General features: G+C 45.1%; 1 protein-coding gene across 3 annotated transcripts in view; it reads left to right on the forward strand.

Moving 5' to 3' along the window:
• Tspan14 (tetraspanin 14) overlaps nucleotides 1-17,146 on the forward strand; it is a 55,364-nt gene that overhangs the window by 14,873 nt on the left and 23,345 nt on the right. For all 3 annotated transcript variants that reach the window (XM_035452400.1, XM_027389417.2, XM_035452399.1), the window contains exon 2: nucleotides 12,451-12,548. In XM_035452400.1, coding sequence (XP_035308291.1) covers nucleotides 12,468-12,548 — 81 coding nt within the window. In that variant the 5' untranslated portion in view covers nucleotides 12,451-12,467. The remainder of the gene's footprint in view (nucleotides 1-12,450; nucleotides 12,549-17,146) is intronic.

Consider the following 17,146-nt stretch of genomic DNA (forward strand, 5'->3'; position numbering starts at 1 on the left):
ACAGGGGGCTCTGTTGATAAAATACATTGGAGGGTGGGTCTGGTTTGATGAGATAGTTGTCTGCTACTAGCTTGGTCGCTGCATGTACCCATGTATGTATGAGGCAGTACTGTTGCTCTCACACCTGTGTGACTGTAGAACTGGTGTCCTCACCTGCCACCTAAACCAGCTGCCCTGTGGAGCTCTTTCTGGTCTGCTTTCCACCATTCAGTGCTTACTTGCTGTATTTAGGAGCTGGAATTCTGAGTCCTCGAATCAGGCCAGCTCTGCATTGTAGTTGTTTGCACTGTGCCCTGATGAAGCAGAAACAAGTCGTGAAGTATCCTCTCCTACAACAAAGGAGGCACTTGCTGAGCTAGCCTGTGCAGTGAGGGGGTGCCAAATAGGCTGTCTTCAGCCCTGCTGGTCTGGGATCTGTTGGTCATATGGCTCCCACTGGAGACTTTCTGAATTGGCACAGGCCCTGGGTTTATGTCTCCTGAGTTCTGGGGGCTACAGTGCACTAGCCTTGTGAGTTCTTACACCACCACCCCACCCCCGCACTCCTCAGATTCTCCAAATTGTGTGCAACTGACCGAGGTTCTCCAGTACTCTTGCCAGAGGATCTTGTAGACGGTTTGCCAGGACTTAACATTTTTTAGAAGATTATCAGCTATACAACACCATGACAGTGTCAGCCCTGTCCTGTGTGTGGGGGTGGCTTTGCCTTTGATGGTAGAAGGAAGATGGTGTGCGAAATGAACTTGTAACCCAGGAGGTTGTGATGGCAGTTGTGGGTGCCTGGGCCCTGTTTCACCTGGGCCTGCAGATGCTGCACTGAGGCTTTGGGTATAGTTGTGCAAGCTGCATGTGGGTGAGTCATTCTGAAAGCCTCTGCTTGGCCTGCAGTCTTGTTGCCTTAATGTTCGGTCTGCTGCCCCCACGCCCCTATTAAGAGAAAAAGAGTAGAGGCAGTGTTTGGACTTGAGGCTCCTTATTTTCTGGAACCACTTGTAATTTGTGTTTGGTTGCTGTTTCTGCACAGTTAATGTCAGGTTATACACTTTCCTCAGGAACACTTCCTACAGAAGCAATGTCGTCCAGGTGCCTCTGCTGGGGTCCCTTTGACTCAGTTTGACTCATTGTTGGTGATGTGAGCAGCAGTGTGCTATCAGTTGGTTTCTCCTCAGCTAACTTACTAGGCTGCCCTGTGTAATTAGTCAGTGCCTGTGGGGAGGTGCTTGGAGACCTACATTTGAAAATGTAGGAATCTTGACAAAATGGATTATTCCAGTCACGGGTACTGAATGGTGATAATTTAATTTCACATTTCCCTCCAGTTTTCCTTTGGCATTTTTCTGTAAGGAGCTCATTTTCTCTTGCATTTGCTTGTCTTTTATAAGTATGTACCTTTCCAGGTCTATCCTAGTCCTTATTAAAGGAAGCTTCTGGAAACATCTAGACTAATCTGCATGTTCTGTGTTTGGGTTCACCTGGACCAAACTCATCATTTTCCAATGGGCATCCCATGGAGCCAGCTAAAGTGCAGAGAAAAGTGACCCACTCTGCTTGCTACCATGCTGGGTTTCTGGGTCAGAGCTTTTTCGAACAAAGGCTCCTGTAGCTTAAAAAAAAAAAATCATAAAAAGAGTAAATCTGAAAATCACTCATTTAGGTGACCTCCATTTTATGCTCAGTGGTGCCCCAACCCTGACCCATATCCACCCTCCCTCAGCACCTTTCCCTGTGCAGCAGCAGCCGGCACCAAAGCAGACAGAAGCTGACTCTCTAAATCAGCCAGGAGACCCAGTGTTGATGTTCCTGACACTCAAGTGAGTTTGGGGTTGTGGGTTGTTGTTGGTAGAAACTCAGTGTTTAATTTGATATGTTCAGTGTGTTAACAGGAAGAAACCAGGCACAGAGAACACCAGGCCCACTGGAAAGCATGGTGGTGTTCAGACCTGGTGGCTAGATTCCCAGGCTATGGTGTTCAGGGCCAGAAAGACAGACTTGGGACCTTTTTTTCCTCCTGCCATAATCATTCCTTAGGGTAGTTCTTGTAATAAAGGAAGAGGCTTCCTCTGAAGCCTTATAGTTTCTTCTCAGGCTAGAGTCCCACTTTTTGATCCTAGTAAGTGGCTGGTAGGCCTTGGGTGTAGGGTGTTCGGTAGCTAGGGACTGGGTCAGCAGAGGCCATAGACACGTCTAACTCTGAGGATGAGTCAGAGAGCCAAGCCCCTTCTGTTGCTTGTAGGGTGGTAGGCAGTGCCTTGGGCTAAGGCATGAGACAGTTGCTATGTGAGATTCCTGTGGGTAGTGAGGCAGCTATTTTGGCATGTTGTTACATGCTTCTCTTCTACTAGAGCTCTCGTCCCTTCTGGACCCATTTGTATTTACCTTTTCCTAGCCTGCTCTCCTGGCCTATCTGTTCCTCAGCTTGTATACATGTTCCTACTAACCTGTAAGCTCTAAAGCCTTCTCAGTGGAAACATTCAGGGCCCAAGAGTGCTACTTGGGGCTCAGAAGGATCCTAGCACTACAATATAGGGCTACCCTTCTTTGGGAAGTGCTTGGTGTCAGTGCTAGGAGCCTTGGAGGCCTTGTGAAAAGATAGATTCCTTGTTAATGGCCTGCTCTGGAGAACGAGAGTGAGGAGAGCATCAAGGATGTTAACTGTGTGAAGGGGTTGGGCAGTTACAGCTAGGGAGTGGTAGTGAAGTCACTGAAGTCAGTTGAGTGTTCAGAAAAAACAGAGCAGTAAATGGGAGAGGGAGGGTAGATGGAGGTAGCTGTAAGAGACCTTCAGGACTTCAGTGTGAGGGATGAAGGTCTGAACTGCAGTCCCCTGGAGGTAGGGAGAGGAGTCGAGAACAGCTGTCTTAGAGCTTGGGTGTGTACTGACTCAGATACTGTAGGGACCTAGGTGAGGTGGACCATGATCTACTTTTTTGCTTGGGGCTTAGGGATCAGGCTTGAATGGCCAGATCCAAGTAGAGAGAGGCTCTGAGATTTGGAACTACCTTACAGGAGGTTGAAAAACACAGAGCACAGCCTGCCCTAAACTGACAAGGCAGCTGGTGCTGTATGGTCAGTCAGGTTCTGCAAGGTAGGTCAAGAATACTTGTAGCCACGCCTTCCCAACACTGCTTCCTCTTTGTTCACTGTCCTCTGGCTTCCTTGATTCTTGGCCACCGTCTTCCTGCCAGTCTGTCTGTCTTCTGCTGTGATTTGTAATCTGTATGAGAAAGAACTGTTGTGATCAGAGCCTCTCATCATTAATCTTACTAAAATACTGATTGAGATTGAGGGGGACTGAGAGGTGTGTTTCTGGCAAGCTCGAGTTCTTGGTGATGTTATCTGATCCATGGTGTCAGTGCTTGGTGTTAAACCACACATTGTCCAAAGATGGCAAGTAAGAATGAAGAGACACTTGACAGCTGCTGGGAATGGAGGCCCTAGGAATGCATGAAGGAGGTTGGCCTTCTTCCTGGGTGAGCTAGGACTTTTCTCCTTTGGTGTGGCACAGCTGAACAGGCTCTACATGGCTAGTTCTGTGTTCCATAGGTTGAGAACAGACAGTATATCTGGAAATGAGTGGAGGAGGCAGTGATTGTTTTCCCTACCCAAAATTTTGCTTTAAAGATCTGCAGCATAATCTTCTTGCTGGGACAGAACTCCCTGTCTTATTGACTGTCAGCTAGGGTTGTGCACGTATGTAACTCCTACAGTCTCTGGTCACAGGTGTCTCCCTCATCTCAAGCCAGCAAGAGGAAACAGCTGCTTATGCTTGGTGCCTCTGCATTCTGCCTTTGCCTTCAGCTGGGGAAAGAGCTTTGCTTTTAAAGGCTATGTAATTACAGGCAGCCCTGCATAGCCACAGGTTCTGAATCTATGGATACGACCAACTACAGATTGAAAATACTCAAGGAAAAAGGTGTGTCTGACTGTACACATTTTTCCTTGACATCATTCCTTAAACAAGAGAGCAAATAGCAATTTACAGAGTATTTATAGTACATAAGGGATTGCAAGTGATCTAGAGATGATTTAAGCTTTGAGAAGATGTGCATAAGCTACATGGTAAAGAATACCTCTTTAAAACCACATTTAACTTAATGTGCACATTTGTATATGTATGTATATCTATTTATGTCTGTCTGTCTGTGTGGGTGCTTGAGTCAGTTCTCTCCTTCTACTATGGGGATTCCAGAGATAGAACTCTGTCATCAGGCTTGGTGGCAGGTGCCTTTACCTACTGAGCCATCTGGCTGGCTCTATACATCTTTTGAAGGGACCTGTCTGGGTTTTGGCTTCCTTGCCATCCCTACAGATGTCCAGAGACAACTGTGTGCTGTACCCATTCAGTCTCCCCATTTTAAGACCAGTTGATTAATAGCCTTCTTCATTTGGTAATAGGTTGGCTACTGATGTTTTTACTTCCCTAAATAAAAAGCAACTAAAACTACTTCTTTGAAGTGTAATGGGTAAACACATGGATTGAGCAGACACACCTAACTTTACTTTCTCTTAAAATACTGTATAAGTTTTAAGTGGCATTTAAAAAAGGTGTCAGTGTACCAACTTGGGAATCAATGAGTGGGTAATAGGAAGAAAAAATTAAATTATGAATAAATAGATCTCATCTAAAGTGTAAGAACTGATGTCACTGAGTTATTCTGGGGAGGAAGAAGAGGAGAAGGGCACATTTATGGAACTCTCAATATTTTAAGAGGGAATAGAGGGTGGGATGAGGTTGGTAAACATGAGCATACTTGATGTTTTTTTTTCTTGGACTCCTTCCGTTCCTCCATGGAACTTCCCATCTTCCTCTCCCACATTAGTAGAATATTAGAAATATTCTACAGTAGGAAGACTCAAGCCTAGGAAACTCAGGTATTCTTGGGAGTTAATGTTGAGACCACATTGTTCAGCTTTCCAGCCCTTTTTTTTTTTTTTTTTCCTAGAACACTAGTGACTTGCAGTGAGAGATCTTACTAGGTACATGAGCCTGTGGGATTTTGGTCTGGGGTCAGGGACAGGCTTGCTCTCTCTTGGTTCCCGTGGGGTCTTGGAGGGCAGCTGAGATTGGATGCTCAGAATGCTGACCATGGGTTATTGGTTTCTCATGTAAGTGATTTCTCCCCAATAAAATTAACCTACATCATCCCAATCCCAAGTATCATAATTTGTACTACCACAATGGCTTGGTTAGGGAAACCTAACTAACTATACCAACATTTAGAAACCCAATAATACTGGTAACATGGATTTAGCAAATGGCTCAGCTAGATCATCCTGAACAGAAATCTTCCTGTTCAAGGACACATTTTATTTGTTCTTGATTAAACATTACTGGACATATGGAAAGTACATAACATGAGTGACAGCAAAACCAATTAAAAATTTGAAAGAAACAGCTTATTTAGATAAGACTATTTTGAGGAAAACTGTGCAGACATTTCATTTAAATTAAGAGAAATGCAGTAGTGTGAAATAAGAACAAGATTGTATTTTTAAAGGCACATTTGGAATGCAAGAAGTAATAAAAAAAAAAACAAGGGCTGAGGAAAAATACCATAGAATTATTGCCAGTAGAAGGTAAAGTTAAAGTGGTCTTCTGGGACACAGAACTCAGAGGTAGGTGGTGGGTAATAGGGCAGAAAAGGTAAGGTGACTGAAATTTTAGTCCAGGTTCCCATAGCCATTAAAGGAGCTGCAGAGGGTGGCAGCATCATGGAGGAAAATACTTCTTGGAGAAGAAAGTAATTGTCTTCATGTTAGCAGCTCCTCTCCCCGTGGAACCACCTGGATGAAGGTAGACCAGTGTCAAAGTCTCCGTATGTGTTTAGATGATCCCATAAGTTTACAGAGAGAAATGGTTGAAATACAAAGATTGGGGATCAAATAAATTTAGGCTTCTCCAGAATATAGAAGATGGAGAAAGGATGACATCACTTTCTATATGAAATTGACTCCCAGCCTAGACTTCTACTTACAGGTAACCCTGTACCCTATCTAATAACCTCAGGATTTCTCACAACACTAAGCATAGTCAGGACCTCTCTGGGCAGTAACCAATGAGAACTGTGTGTTTATCTGTCCTGTTCCCCAGAAAACTGTTTTGAGGATGGAACTAGAAAATCGGATGCATAAGAACTTACAGCAGATTTTGACAGGTCTCTTTTGAATTTGGGGTTGTTGATACATTCATAAGACTCTAAGTCAATGAAATAATTATTCTAGAGGGAAAAAAAATTCCGGAAAAGAAAAACAATCACATTTGTGTGTCTCTTTCTGCTAGCTCACGTGGCCGTCATAATATCTACTCTGAAAATGACCACAGCCAGCTCCACTTCTTCACTATAATTAGAATGGAGAGATGGAATAGGACAAACATGAGGGAGTGGCTTAGGAAAAGATGGGGTTGGAAGGGAAAAATGTTAAATCATCATCTTCCAAAGTGGGGACTGAAGAGGTAATGCTCTAAAGTGAAAACCAGGTAATAGTAATGTAAGCATATAGGGTTATTCCAGGAGGTACTCAGATGTAAAAGATAGGAGTCAGTGTCTTAGGGTTTCTCTTATTGCCACGAAACACCGTGACCAAAAAGCAAGTTGAGGAGGACAGGGTATATTTGGTTTACACTTCAATGGAACTGTTCATGAAGGAAGCCAGAACAGGAACCTGGAGGCAGGAGCTGGTGCAGAGGGCATGGAGGGGTGCTGCTTACTGGCTTGCTCCTCCATGGCTTGCTTAGCTTGCTGTCTCATAGAACCTAGGACCACCAGCAGAGGGATGAAACTACTCACAATGGGCTAAGGCCCTCCCCATCAATAACTAAATAAGAAAATGCCTTACAGCCAGGTCTTATTGAGGCATTTCCTCAATTACTGTTTCCTGCTTTCAGATAACTCTGGTTTGTGTATCAAGTTGACATAAGACTAGCCAGCATAGTCAGCTAGAAGTTAATGTACCCTAAAGTGGGAAAGGCCTGGATCCAGAGGCAAGGCTAGAGTCTGCTATTTTTCTCAACATGATTGTTAGATTCTTGTGTTTTGTGAAAGTTGATTCTTACATTGTAGGTAAAATTAAACATTCAAAATGACAGGGAATAAGGAATGCATAGCATGTGATAAGGAGCAGGGTTTAAATGTACACCCAAGCATACACACTGTATCCCTCCCTCCCTCCCTGCCCCCCTCCTAGCAGTACTAGAGATTTCGCCTAGGGCTTCATGTATGTTAGGCAAGTGCTGCCCCTGTCTCTAGTCCATGAAATGTCGTCACAGTGTCCCATAGTCAAACAGTTGGTGCATTTATTCTCATGGTTGTGACCAGAATACCTGAGAGAAGCAACTCAGTTAACCTTCTGGGTTTATTTTGGTGAGGTTCAGAGAGGTCCGGTTCCTCACAGCAAGGGAGATGGGATGGAACTTTTGGCAGTAGGAGCATGTGTAGACCGGGAAACTAAGTGGGACTGTAAACACCAATCTCACCAATCCATAATGACCTACTCTTACCAGTTAGGCCCACTTTCTAAAGATGCCCACAGCCTTCTCAAATGATGCCATCCTCCAGGAAACAGCCTGCAGGAGACATTCCAGGTTCAAATCTACCAGTTCAAAAGCCATGGTCTACTGGTCTCACTGTCAGTTCACTTTCATTCTTTTGGATTGGAAATATTTTATAGTTGACAGGTGCTATTTTTTTTAATTAAGGGAAAGTCAGTGGTGAAGATTGCTGCAGCTTTAACATGATAGTCAGATTAGGGAGCCCTGTTTATGATGACTGTGGGCTCCTCTCTCCACTCCCCCAACAGTGGCCTCCGTCAGTGTTTATAAAGCCAAGATGGTAATAGCAAGAGTGATGGTGGAAACCTTTTTGGAAAATCACTTACAGACCCACACCATGTAACCCCCTTTCATGCCCTGGTTTTCCATGTGGCCTTTACCCACATGCCTACAAATTGTTCCATAATCACAAACCATGATCACGTTTCATACTTAATGCGTTTTTGTTTTCTTCTGCTGGCTTATTTTCATGAAGCAATTCTTAGTCATGAGTTTATTGGATTAAGGATATGACCAGATTTAATTTCTGTAACTGTTTGTTGGCTTTCCAGAGGGTAGTAACATCCATCTGCCTCCTGCAATGTGCGGATATGCTTGCTACTAGTAGTGGTGGCATTCTGTTAAATTTGAAAGCATGAACTAGTGCCACTGGATAATCTGTAGATTTTATTTTCAGTGGTAGAGAATATTTTTGCATCTGTAAATTTTGCTGCCCTTCCATTTCTGTATACTGTCCATAACCATTGTTTGCTTTAGTCTTTTGTTTTATTGGGTATGAGACATTGTTACAAACATTTACCTTCTATCAGGGCTGAACCTTCAGAAAGCTTTTATAATTTATGTATCTTTTATTATTCTAATGTAACCTAATCGTGTGGGAACTTGGCCTTAATCTTACACTTTCCTACACCCTGCTCCCTGTTGTCTCAAAAGAGAAGATTAAGAGAGATGGATCTGAACACCTACCTTGTTCTTCAGAGTGTGTGTGCTTGCTATGTAGTGTACCCTTTAAGGTTGTTAATCAGCTTTCTCAACACTATAAAGTAATTCTGCTTTTCCTGTTTATCTTGTAAATGCTTTATTTTATATCTGTAAGTTCTTGGAGTTCATAGTTGAGGTCTTGATCATTGTTTTTGATGCATACAAAGTAGCTTTTAGTTTCTTCTCTGCTAGGTCTGTTGGTGTCCTAATAGTTTATTGACTTTTATTGTTTTTGATGCTACTCTCTCTCTCTCTCTCTCTTCTCTCTCTCTCTCTCTCTCCTCTCTCTCTCTCTCTCTGTGTGTGTGTGTGTGTGTGTGTGTGTATGTGTGGTGTGTGTGTGGTGTGTGTGTGTGGTGTGTGTGCGCTCGAGCAGATGTGTGTGTGTTAAGGTAAAGAGTACTGTTGTCAACTGAACAGGGTTAGCACTTGGCTAAGGTCTGCCTTCATGAGGTGAGATGCGGGACCCTCAGTCCTTTGGGGTGGGATGTGGGAAGAGCCTGGGCATCTGGTTCATGAGTGCTCAGTCCTTTTTCCACCCCTGAAGTTTTGAGGAGTTGGGTCTTAGCTTTTCTGAAGCCCATCATGCATTGTTGTAGAGGATAGGTTTAGGGCTGGCTGGAAACAAAAGTGTTTCTATTGTTCTACAGTGTAAGCTGTAAAATCTGTCTACCATGTAAGCCATAAAATATGTCTGGCCAGCAGGAGAGAAAAGGCCCGTTGAAGGAGAGCCCAAGGCTACCACGATTTTTCCCTTCCTGAGACTCATGGCAGAGGGCTGAGCAGTAGGGTGGAGAAAGACTGAATTTTTTTCTTTCCCTTGAAACAGCTTCCCTTCCTGGAAGTAGAGGATGGGAAATAAGTACCATCAGAAGGGCACCCCTACTCCAGGGCCTGAGTTGTCATTTCAAAGGTAATGACATGATGCTCATGCATGTTCTTAGTTTGTAAGTGGCAGGCAGGATATGCTATATAATTGTGATGACTTGTGCCCTGGACAGTTAGGGAGTGTGTGCTCACTGCTGGGTGGACCTGCCACTAGTGAGGTACCAAGTGTTGAGAAGTCACTATACGGTACGTATGGGTTTTTAATTAGGTCTTGCTGTTGCAGTTCTTTGATGAAGGCTTGGACCCCAGTGGCTGGTTTGTGCAGACAGAGTTGCTTCCTGTTTGGTTGTGGGGCTCTCGGGGTGGAGGATGGTGAACCACATGAGGAGAGAAGACGGCACCCTGAATAGGGAGAACCTACAGCACTCCAGAGTGCTATTTCCCTGTGGGGTGGTCTCCTGTGTGTGTCTGTGTTCTCCATATTGACCTGGCTAAAACTGAAGGAGACCCAGGATTTGTAATGTGATGGATGGTCTTTTTGTCACCACAGGATAATCATAAAGGTCTGGAGCTGGGGCACAGGCTGAATCAGCATCGCCAGGCAGAGCAGTCAGTGTTTGCTGGTGAGGAGGAGGCTGAGGGTTCTTATCCTCACTGGGCTAACCTGTGGCCATGGAGTACTGTTTAGGAGTTGTAAACATCTGGGTGCTTGGGTGGCCTGTTTCTTCTGGCTTCTCTGTGAACCCCAGAAGAAGGGGTGCATTTGGTGCCTGAGGACAGGATGGTCTTGTCTCTGAGAGGGACAGAGTTCCTAGCTCTAGGGACATTTTGTTGTCCTAACAGCACATTTCAGTAGTTAAGTAGGTTAGTTTTAATGGGTTCTAGGTTTAATTTTTTTCCTCCTACAGAGAACAATCCAGCTCCTTAATTATCTTTCCCTCCCCACAAATGTTCTCAAATGCCTTGTGCTTTGGGGAATGTTCTCTCTGATTAGGTGTCTGCAGGGCCCGTTGCAGCCTGTCAAGGTGCTGCACCCAGACAGCAGGGCTCTTCTGTCTTCCCAGGGTCCCCACAGAGACAGCAGTCCTCTGTAGCTGCTCTACCAGGCATGCATCTGGTCTCATGGGCTAGTCACCCAAAAAACTTGTTAGCACATAATCAGAGCCCAACCAAACCTCCACAGAATGATGGGGAGGCTAGCATCTGTAGAATGTGGGGTGGACTCTGATGATGTCAGGGGAAGCCCTCATGGTGGCATCAGGGACTAGTCATACATTGTTGCCTGTTTCAGTTGAGGATCCTGAGGCCTCAGTGGGGCAGGGACTTGATTGGATCAGGCCATGCTGTAAAGAATGGTGCCTGTGCCTTTTTCTGAAAGAGTTGGAGCATCTCCCTGTTGTTGCTTGTGTGGTTCTGCATGCCTTTATGTCTAGAGTCCTTGTGTTTCTGAGGTTGTGTGTTCCCACTCATTCTTAGAGGGCAGTTTCGTGGAAGTCTTCTGGTAGTCGGGTGACAATGGGATAGATGTCAGGCTGCTGGGTGGCTGAGGGACCACTCCTGCTGTCTTGCATCTCTCTCCTGGGAGCTGGAGCAGGTAGGGCAAGTCATTGAATGGTGAGGTCTACACAATACACATGGATTGCATGCTTTGGAGTGTGGCTGAGTAGGTTCAGGGCTCATTTCTAGAGGAATGTGGGTTTATCTCTTTCTCTGTGCCCCTTTTTTAAAACATTGCAAGCCAGTAGCTGCACTCCCGTGGTCACCTCATTAGAACTGATTTTGCAAATAGCCTCTCCTCAGGAAGGCTACACAGTTGGTTGCCTGAGGTGTCTTGGTAGAGGGGTTATCTCCTCTCTGCCATGGTTGCCTTATTTGTACTTGTCCTAGGTCCTAGTCCTGAATGTGGCCCCTTTTACCCATGAGTGGGGTGGTGTGTGTGTCGGCGCGGGGGGGGGGGGGGGCGTGGTACCCCTTTATTGCCTGGAGCCTCAGATCCTACCCCATTCTTTCTGCTTGAGTATTCCACTGTGTCCCACCATTCATCCATGCTTTATTCCCGAGGGCGATGGACAAATGGAAGTAACACTGATGGCCTGGCTCTATGAGTATTTTGAGTAGATAGTTAAGAAACAACACACATTGTTCACAGCTCCAGGAGTGTTCCCACAGGGACAGTATAGTCCAGATTTATTGTATTTGGCCAGAAGGCCAAAGCTGTGGTCATGGTGAATAGGGGTAGGAGGTAGAAAGGAGGATAGAGCAAGGGTGAGTGCTGGCTGCTGCTGTGGGCCTCAGGGGTCTCACTACCCAGACAGGGCCTTCTCACCTCTCTGTAGGCTGAGTCTGGGAGCTTGTCTCAGACAATAGACAAATGACCATGGAGCTTTAATTGCCTTTCTGTGTTGGCCCCATGGTTGGATCCTGCATAAGCCTGACCGTCTTTCAACTTTCTTCCCACTATGGCTTCCTGTGATGGAGTCCTCATATCCTCATTTGCTGTGGTGAATAAAAGAATGGACAGTGGACTCTGCTGTGTATGGGTTAGATTCTGGGCCCTGTCTTAACCCTCTTATTTATGGATTTATTTCTGGAGGTAAGGTCTCACTGTGTAACCTAAGTTGGCCTGGAACTCACAGTAGCCCTCCTGCCTCAGTCTCCCAAAAGCTGGGATTACAAGTGTGAGCCACTGTGTTTAGCCTCTATCATATTCCCCCTTGTCTTGGGAAAGTCACATGACCTTTCTGAACTGCAGTGCCCTTGGCATGGAGTGGAATGATCAATACACATCTGAGAAGAGGATGAGGTAAATGGTGGAGAAGGTTCCAAGCAGAGTTTCTGGTACTTTGACACTTAAAAATGGTTAAGTTTTCAAGTTTCTCCTCATTTCAAGTTTCTCCTTCTTTCTTTTTGGAAGCTGATTTAGCCTGATTGTTGTCTAGCCTCTAGTCACTGTTAGACACTTGTGTTTTGATGAACAAATGGACATGAGGGGCCAGTGGAGATTTCTGCAGGTTGAGTGGGAGCCTTGGCCTTTCTGTGCTTGGGGAGCAGGTTTGACGCCGACTGTGCCTCATCAGCCACTGTCCCTGCAGGTCCTGCTTCTCAGAAGATGCACTATTATAGATATTCGAATGCCGAGGTCAGCTGCTGGTACAAGTACCTGCTCTTCAGCTACAACATCGTCTTTTGGGTAAGTCCAGGGGCGTGGCCATGGTCCCTTGTGTGATCATAACCTTCATCACCAAGTCACACTTCTCTGTATACTCCTGATGACTGGACTGGGAAGAGGAGGTGGGCAGGTTCCATGGTCCCTGTCCTCCTAGAACTGTCCAGGTATTGTCATGGGTGGACCAGGGTGACTGAAAGCCAGACTAAGGGCTACAACCCTGTCAGGAAGCCTTTGGACACAGTCTTGAAGTGACAGTGCTGTCTGCCTATCCCAGCAATGCCTTGGCAAGACATGGACAGCCAGGTACTTTGTGAGCCAGGGTGTCTACTATATCCTGGGAGGGAATAAATAGTCAATGAGGGCCATAAAGTGGTTTACTAAGAATGGTATTAGCTTGCTGAGCATTAGAGGGTAGGCAGGGTAGTTCCTGTTGTGTTTGGCAGAATATGCTGAGCCAAGGTTGCAGAAAGTGAGCTAGGGGACTGAGACCCAAGTATTAATGAAGAAGCAGCCCAGTAGGGTTTGAAGACGAAAGATCCAGTCCTACTGGTAGTTGCAAAGGCTATCTGGGTGCCTATCCAGAGCAGAAATGAGCTCAGCATGTGCAGACAGCAGGCAGCCATGAGACTGGGAATGAATGAATAAGATGAGGACAGGTATTCAGAAGCCCAGGTTGTACAGGTCTCAATGGGTGTTGAAATATTATGTACCTCTTTTCTTCTTTTGCCGTGCTAGCATTTGAGCCCAGGGTCTTACATATGTTAGGCAAGCACTCTGCCACTTAACTACAACCTTAGCCCCCTTTAATTTTTATTTTCAGATAGTCTTAATTGCTGTCCTGGCTAGTTTAAAGTTTGGCACAAGCTAGAGTTACTTGGAAAGAGTACCTACCTCTCAATTGAGAAAAATGTCTCCATAAGATTTGGCTATGGATGGCAAATCTATAGTGATTTGATGTGGGAAGGCCCAGCCCATTATGGGTGGTTACACCCTTAGCTGGTGGTCCTGGATGGTGTAAGAAAGCAGTCTAGGCAAGCCATGAGAAGTAAGCTAACAAGCAGCACTCCGCTATGACTCCTGCTTCAGTTTCTACCTCAAGGTTCCTGCCATGCTTGAGTTTCTGCCCTGATTTTCCTCAGTGATAGACTGTAATCTGCAAGGTAAAATAAATCTTTTCTTCCCCAAGTTACTTTTGGTAACAGTGTTTTAGCATAGCAATAGAAAAGAAACCCTGATTAAGACAGTTGCCAAGGATGACTTTCAACTTATGATCTGCTTGCCTCAGCCTTCTGATTAGCTGGGATTATGATCATATACTACCATACCCGGTTTTCTACTTCTTTAGCTCTTGGGAGGTTTTATGTATGTGTTGGGTGGTGTCTTCTGACTGCAGAGTGACTACAGAGTGAGGGAGAAGTCCAGTTGAACCATATTCTGAGATGGAACAGTGGTGTGTGTGTGTGTGTGTGTGTGTGTGTGTGTGTGTAAAGCGTGAGGTTTCTCCTGACTGGCCTTATGTAGTTTCAGTAACATCCTTGAGGTGCATCTTAGGATGGCGTCGGTGGGGAGAGAGCATCAAAATAAGTGTGCAAACTGGCTGAGGAGAGTCTTGAGTATTTCCTGAGATGCTGAGGCTAGGTGGAGGACAAGCCTGAGGTAAAAAGGAGGTTTTGTGTTGTAGAAGCTACTCTGTTAGGAAAGAACATTCAGCTGTATTGCAGTAGGATGGCCTTGGTTATCATGGCTGGTTGGAGATGGGAGGGGTTGAGCTACCCTGAAGAAGTTGGTCACGCAAACAATGGGAAGTGAAGAAGTGAAATGATGATGGACAGTTCTTTCAAGTACTCTGGCCTCAAAAAGAAGCAAAAGTGGACGGTTGCTGTAGCTGGTCAGGGATTTGGGGAGCTACATCATATGTGCTTTGCCACCAGGACTGGGCAGGCAGACACTGCCTCTCTGTGGGAAGATGAAGGGAAGTGATCTTGTGTAGAAGCCTTTATGTCAGCAAGCACACTGGTCACACTGGTCAAGTGGAGAGGGAGGCAGATCAGGTGGTGCTTTCTTTTGCTTCTATTGTAGATTTGGTGTTTATTATCACTTCCCTCTCCCTCCCCTCCCCTCTCTCCTTTCTGCCCTTTCTGCTCCCCTTTCTTTGCCTCAGTACTGGGCATAGAAATCTGGGGCCCATGTATGCTCCACTAAGTCCACCCTCCAGTTCCTACCTTTACAGCCTTATGGCAACATGTCCAGGTGATTTATCTCTGTGTACTTAGGAGTTTTCTGTCCTAGAGAAATAGGGAGGAAGGCAGTGGTATGGTCTTCTACCTCAGATATTCCTGTGCTCATATGGTCTTTCACCAACAGCCTCATCTTAGTTCCCAATGTAGGCATCAATGGATCTCAGTGTGTGTGTTTGCTTTCTGCCACTATGACAAAATACCAGAGGTCGTTAACTTATGAAGAGTGAGGTTTAGTTTTGACACACATTTTAAGACATTCCATGATCACCTGGACTGTTTATTTTAGTCTCTAGTGGGGTGTCACATGGCACTGATGCAGAGCAAATGTGGCAGCAAATTGCTGTCTTCATGGCCAGGAAATAAAAGAGGTGAGGCGTGGCATAGAGCCTCACAGTCCCTTCAGAGGTATGCACTCAGTGATCTGCAGACTGTAGTTCTTAGTCACAGAGACCCATGCTCCATTCTTACCTTGTATTACATAACTTCTCAGACCTGCAGTTTGCTCTGTATGGAGACCCCGTGCTTCCTGTTTTCCAATAAAGGGCCCTCACCTTGCCTGCTTGACTTCTGATTTGACCTTTGAGTCATCCTAATTGCTGCAGGTAGCACAATACCTTCATTGTCATGGCCAAGTCCTTGGTCACCCTCTGTCCTTCAGAGACTCTTTATAACAGATTCAGGGAATGCTACTCATTTGCGTACACACCAACAGCACCTAACTCAAAAACAGTGGAGTTCAGTGAATCTAGAATTGTGGCAAGCCTGCTGGATTGAAGTATGTAGTAGTATTTTAAAGATTTTTGCAGACTTGGCAGTTAGTGTATGTGTTTGAGAGTTAATCATTTTTGTTAGCGAGCACTGGGGCAGAACAGGAGAGAACAAACAGAAACAGTTGGAAAACGCCCTCATAAATGGCAATGAAAGTGGGGGGCCGGCTCCCTTAGTGTTGGCCACCACCCTTTGTTCCTGGCAGGAATTCACTTTACCTGAGCAGGATGCGGCAATGTGGAGGGAGGCCGAAGCATTGAGACTCAGAGTCCTGGGAAGCTCACAGTTCAGTGAGGAGACTAAGCCAGCCTACTCTGGGCACCTGGATGCAGTCTGGCCACCTTCCCAAACCTAGTGACCTTGAAAACCCTGGTGTTCTCATTGAGAAACGTTGGTTGATCTCAGCTGCCTGTTGTCTTTTTTACAAGGCTTCAGGAAAAGTAGAAAATGATGCAACAAGTGCATATGGCTTCTGAGTTTTCTTTTTTTTTTAGATGGAGAAAATAGAAAAATGTAACAAGCCTTGTGTTTCCATCATCTGACTTCAGAAATGAACTGTTCACAGCTGGTTTTATTTCATTTTTCATCCCCACCCTCTCTTGGACTATTTTGAATCAAAGGCTGGATCACTTTCCACATGGAGTGTTTGTGTTTGTTTTGCTTGGGTTTGACTGCTCAATAGGCCAACTTGAGTGCGGAGATGGCAGCTGGTGTTTCTATGTCCAGGTTGAGGTGTGGGGACAGACTAGCTGTAACTGAGGTGTCTGCCCCATTTAGCATTGTTCCCACAGTCATTTTCTTTACTGGACATATCCTTGTATCACTCAACAATTGTTGTCAGTTTTTTTCTGGCTTTGAAGCTGGGATTCCCAGAAACCATCATCCACTTGGTAGGATGTGGATACTGCTGACTGGAGGTGGAGGAGAATTGGGGCTTCATGATGTTCTCTATCCAGGGATGATGCAGAAAGTAGCTGCTAGCCAGCCTACCGTTTTGAGATCATCAGCATTTTTTACCCTCCCCGCCCCCATCATTTTGGGGTTGTGCTAGTCATGTTTCTAGATCATAGCATCAGTTCAACTCAAGGAAATGCACATCAGAACCACAGTATGATACTACCTCATACCCACTAAGGTGTGTGCCTTTTCTTTTTTTTTAAGCAGAAAATAAATGTTGATGTGCATGTAAAGAAATCTGTGACCTTGGACATTGTTGTCATGGAAACAAGCCATGATGGCAAACTGATGTTACTTCTGGTTAACAATGAAATTACCATGTGCTCCAGCAACCCCACTTCTGGATATATACTCAGGAGAATTGAAAGCAGACTGTTAGATGTCTGTACTCCAATATGCTTAACCTTATTCACCATAGCCAAAAGGTAGAAACAGCCCATGGCCACTGATATCAGTGGATTAGGAAATGTAGCATATGCATGTCAGGAGAGCCTTAATCACTCTAGGGCATATGCTACAGTGTGGATGAACCTTTAGATCATTATATTAAGTAAAATAAGCCAGATACAAAAATGACTATTTGATTCTACTTGCAGGATAGATACTGTATGGCTCAGAGTAAATAGATTAGAACAGACAGACATAGAAAGAGGA

The sequence above is a fragment of the Cricetulus griseus genome (genome assembly GCF_003668045.3).
Source record: "Cricetulus griseus strain 17A/GY chromosome 1 unlocalized genomic scaffold, alternate assembly CriGri-PICRH-1.0 chr1_1, whole genome shotgun sequence".
Classification (NCBI taxonomy): domain Eukaryota; kingdom Metazoa; phylum Chordata; class Mammalia; order Rodentia; family Cricetidae; genus Cricetulus; species Cricetulus griseus.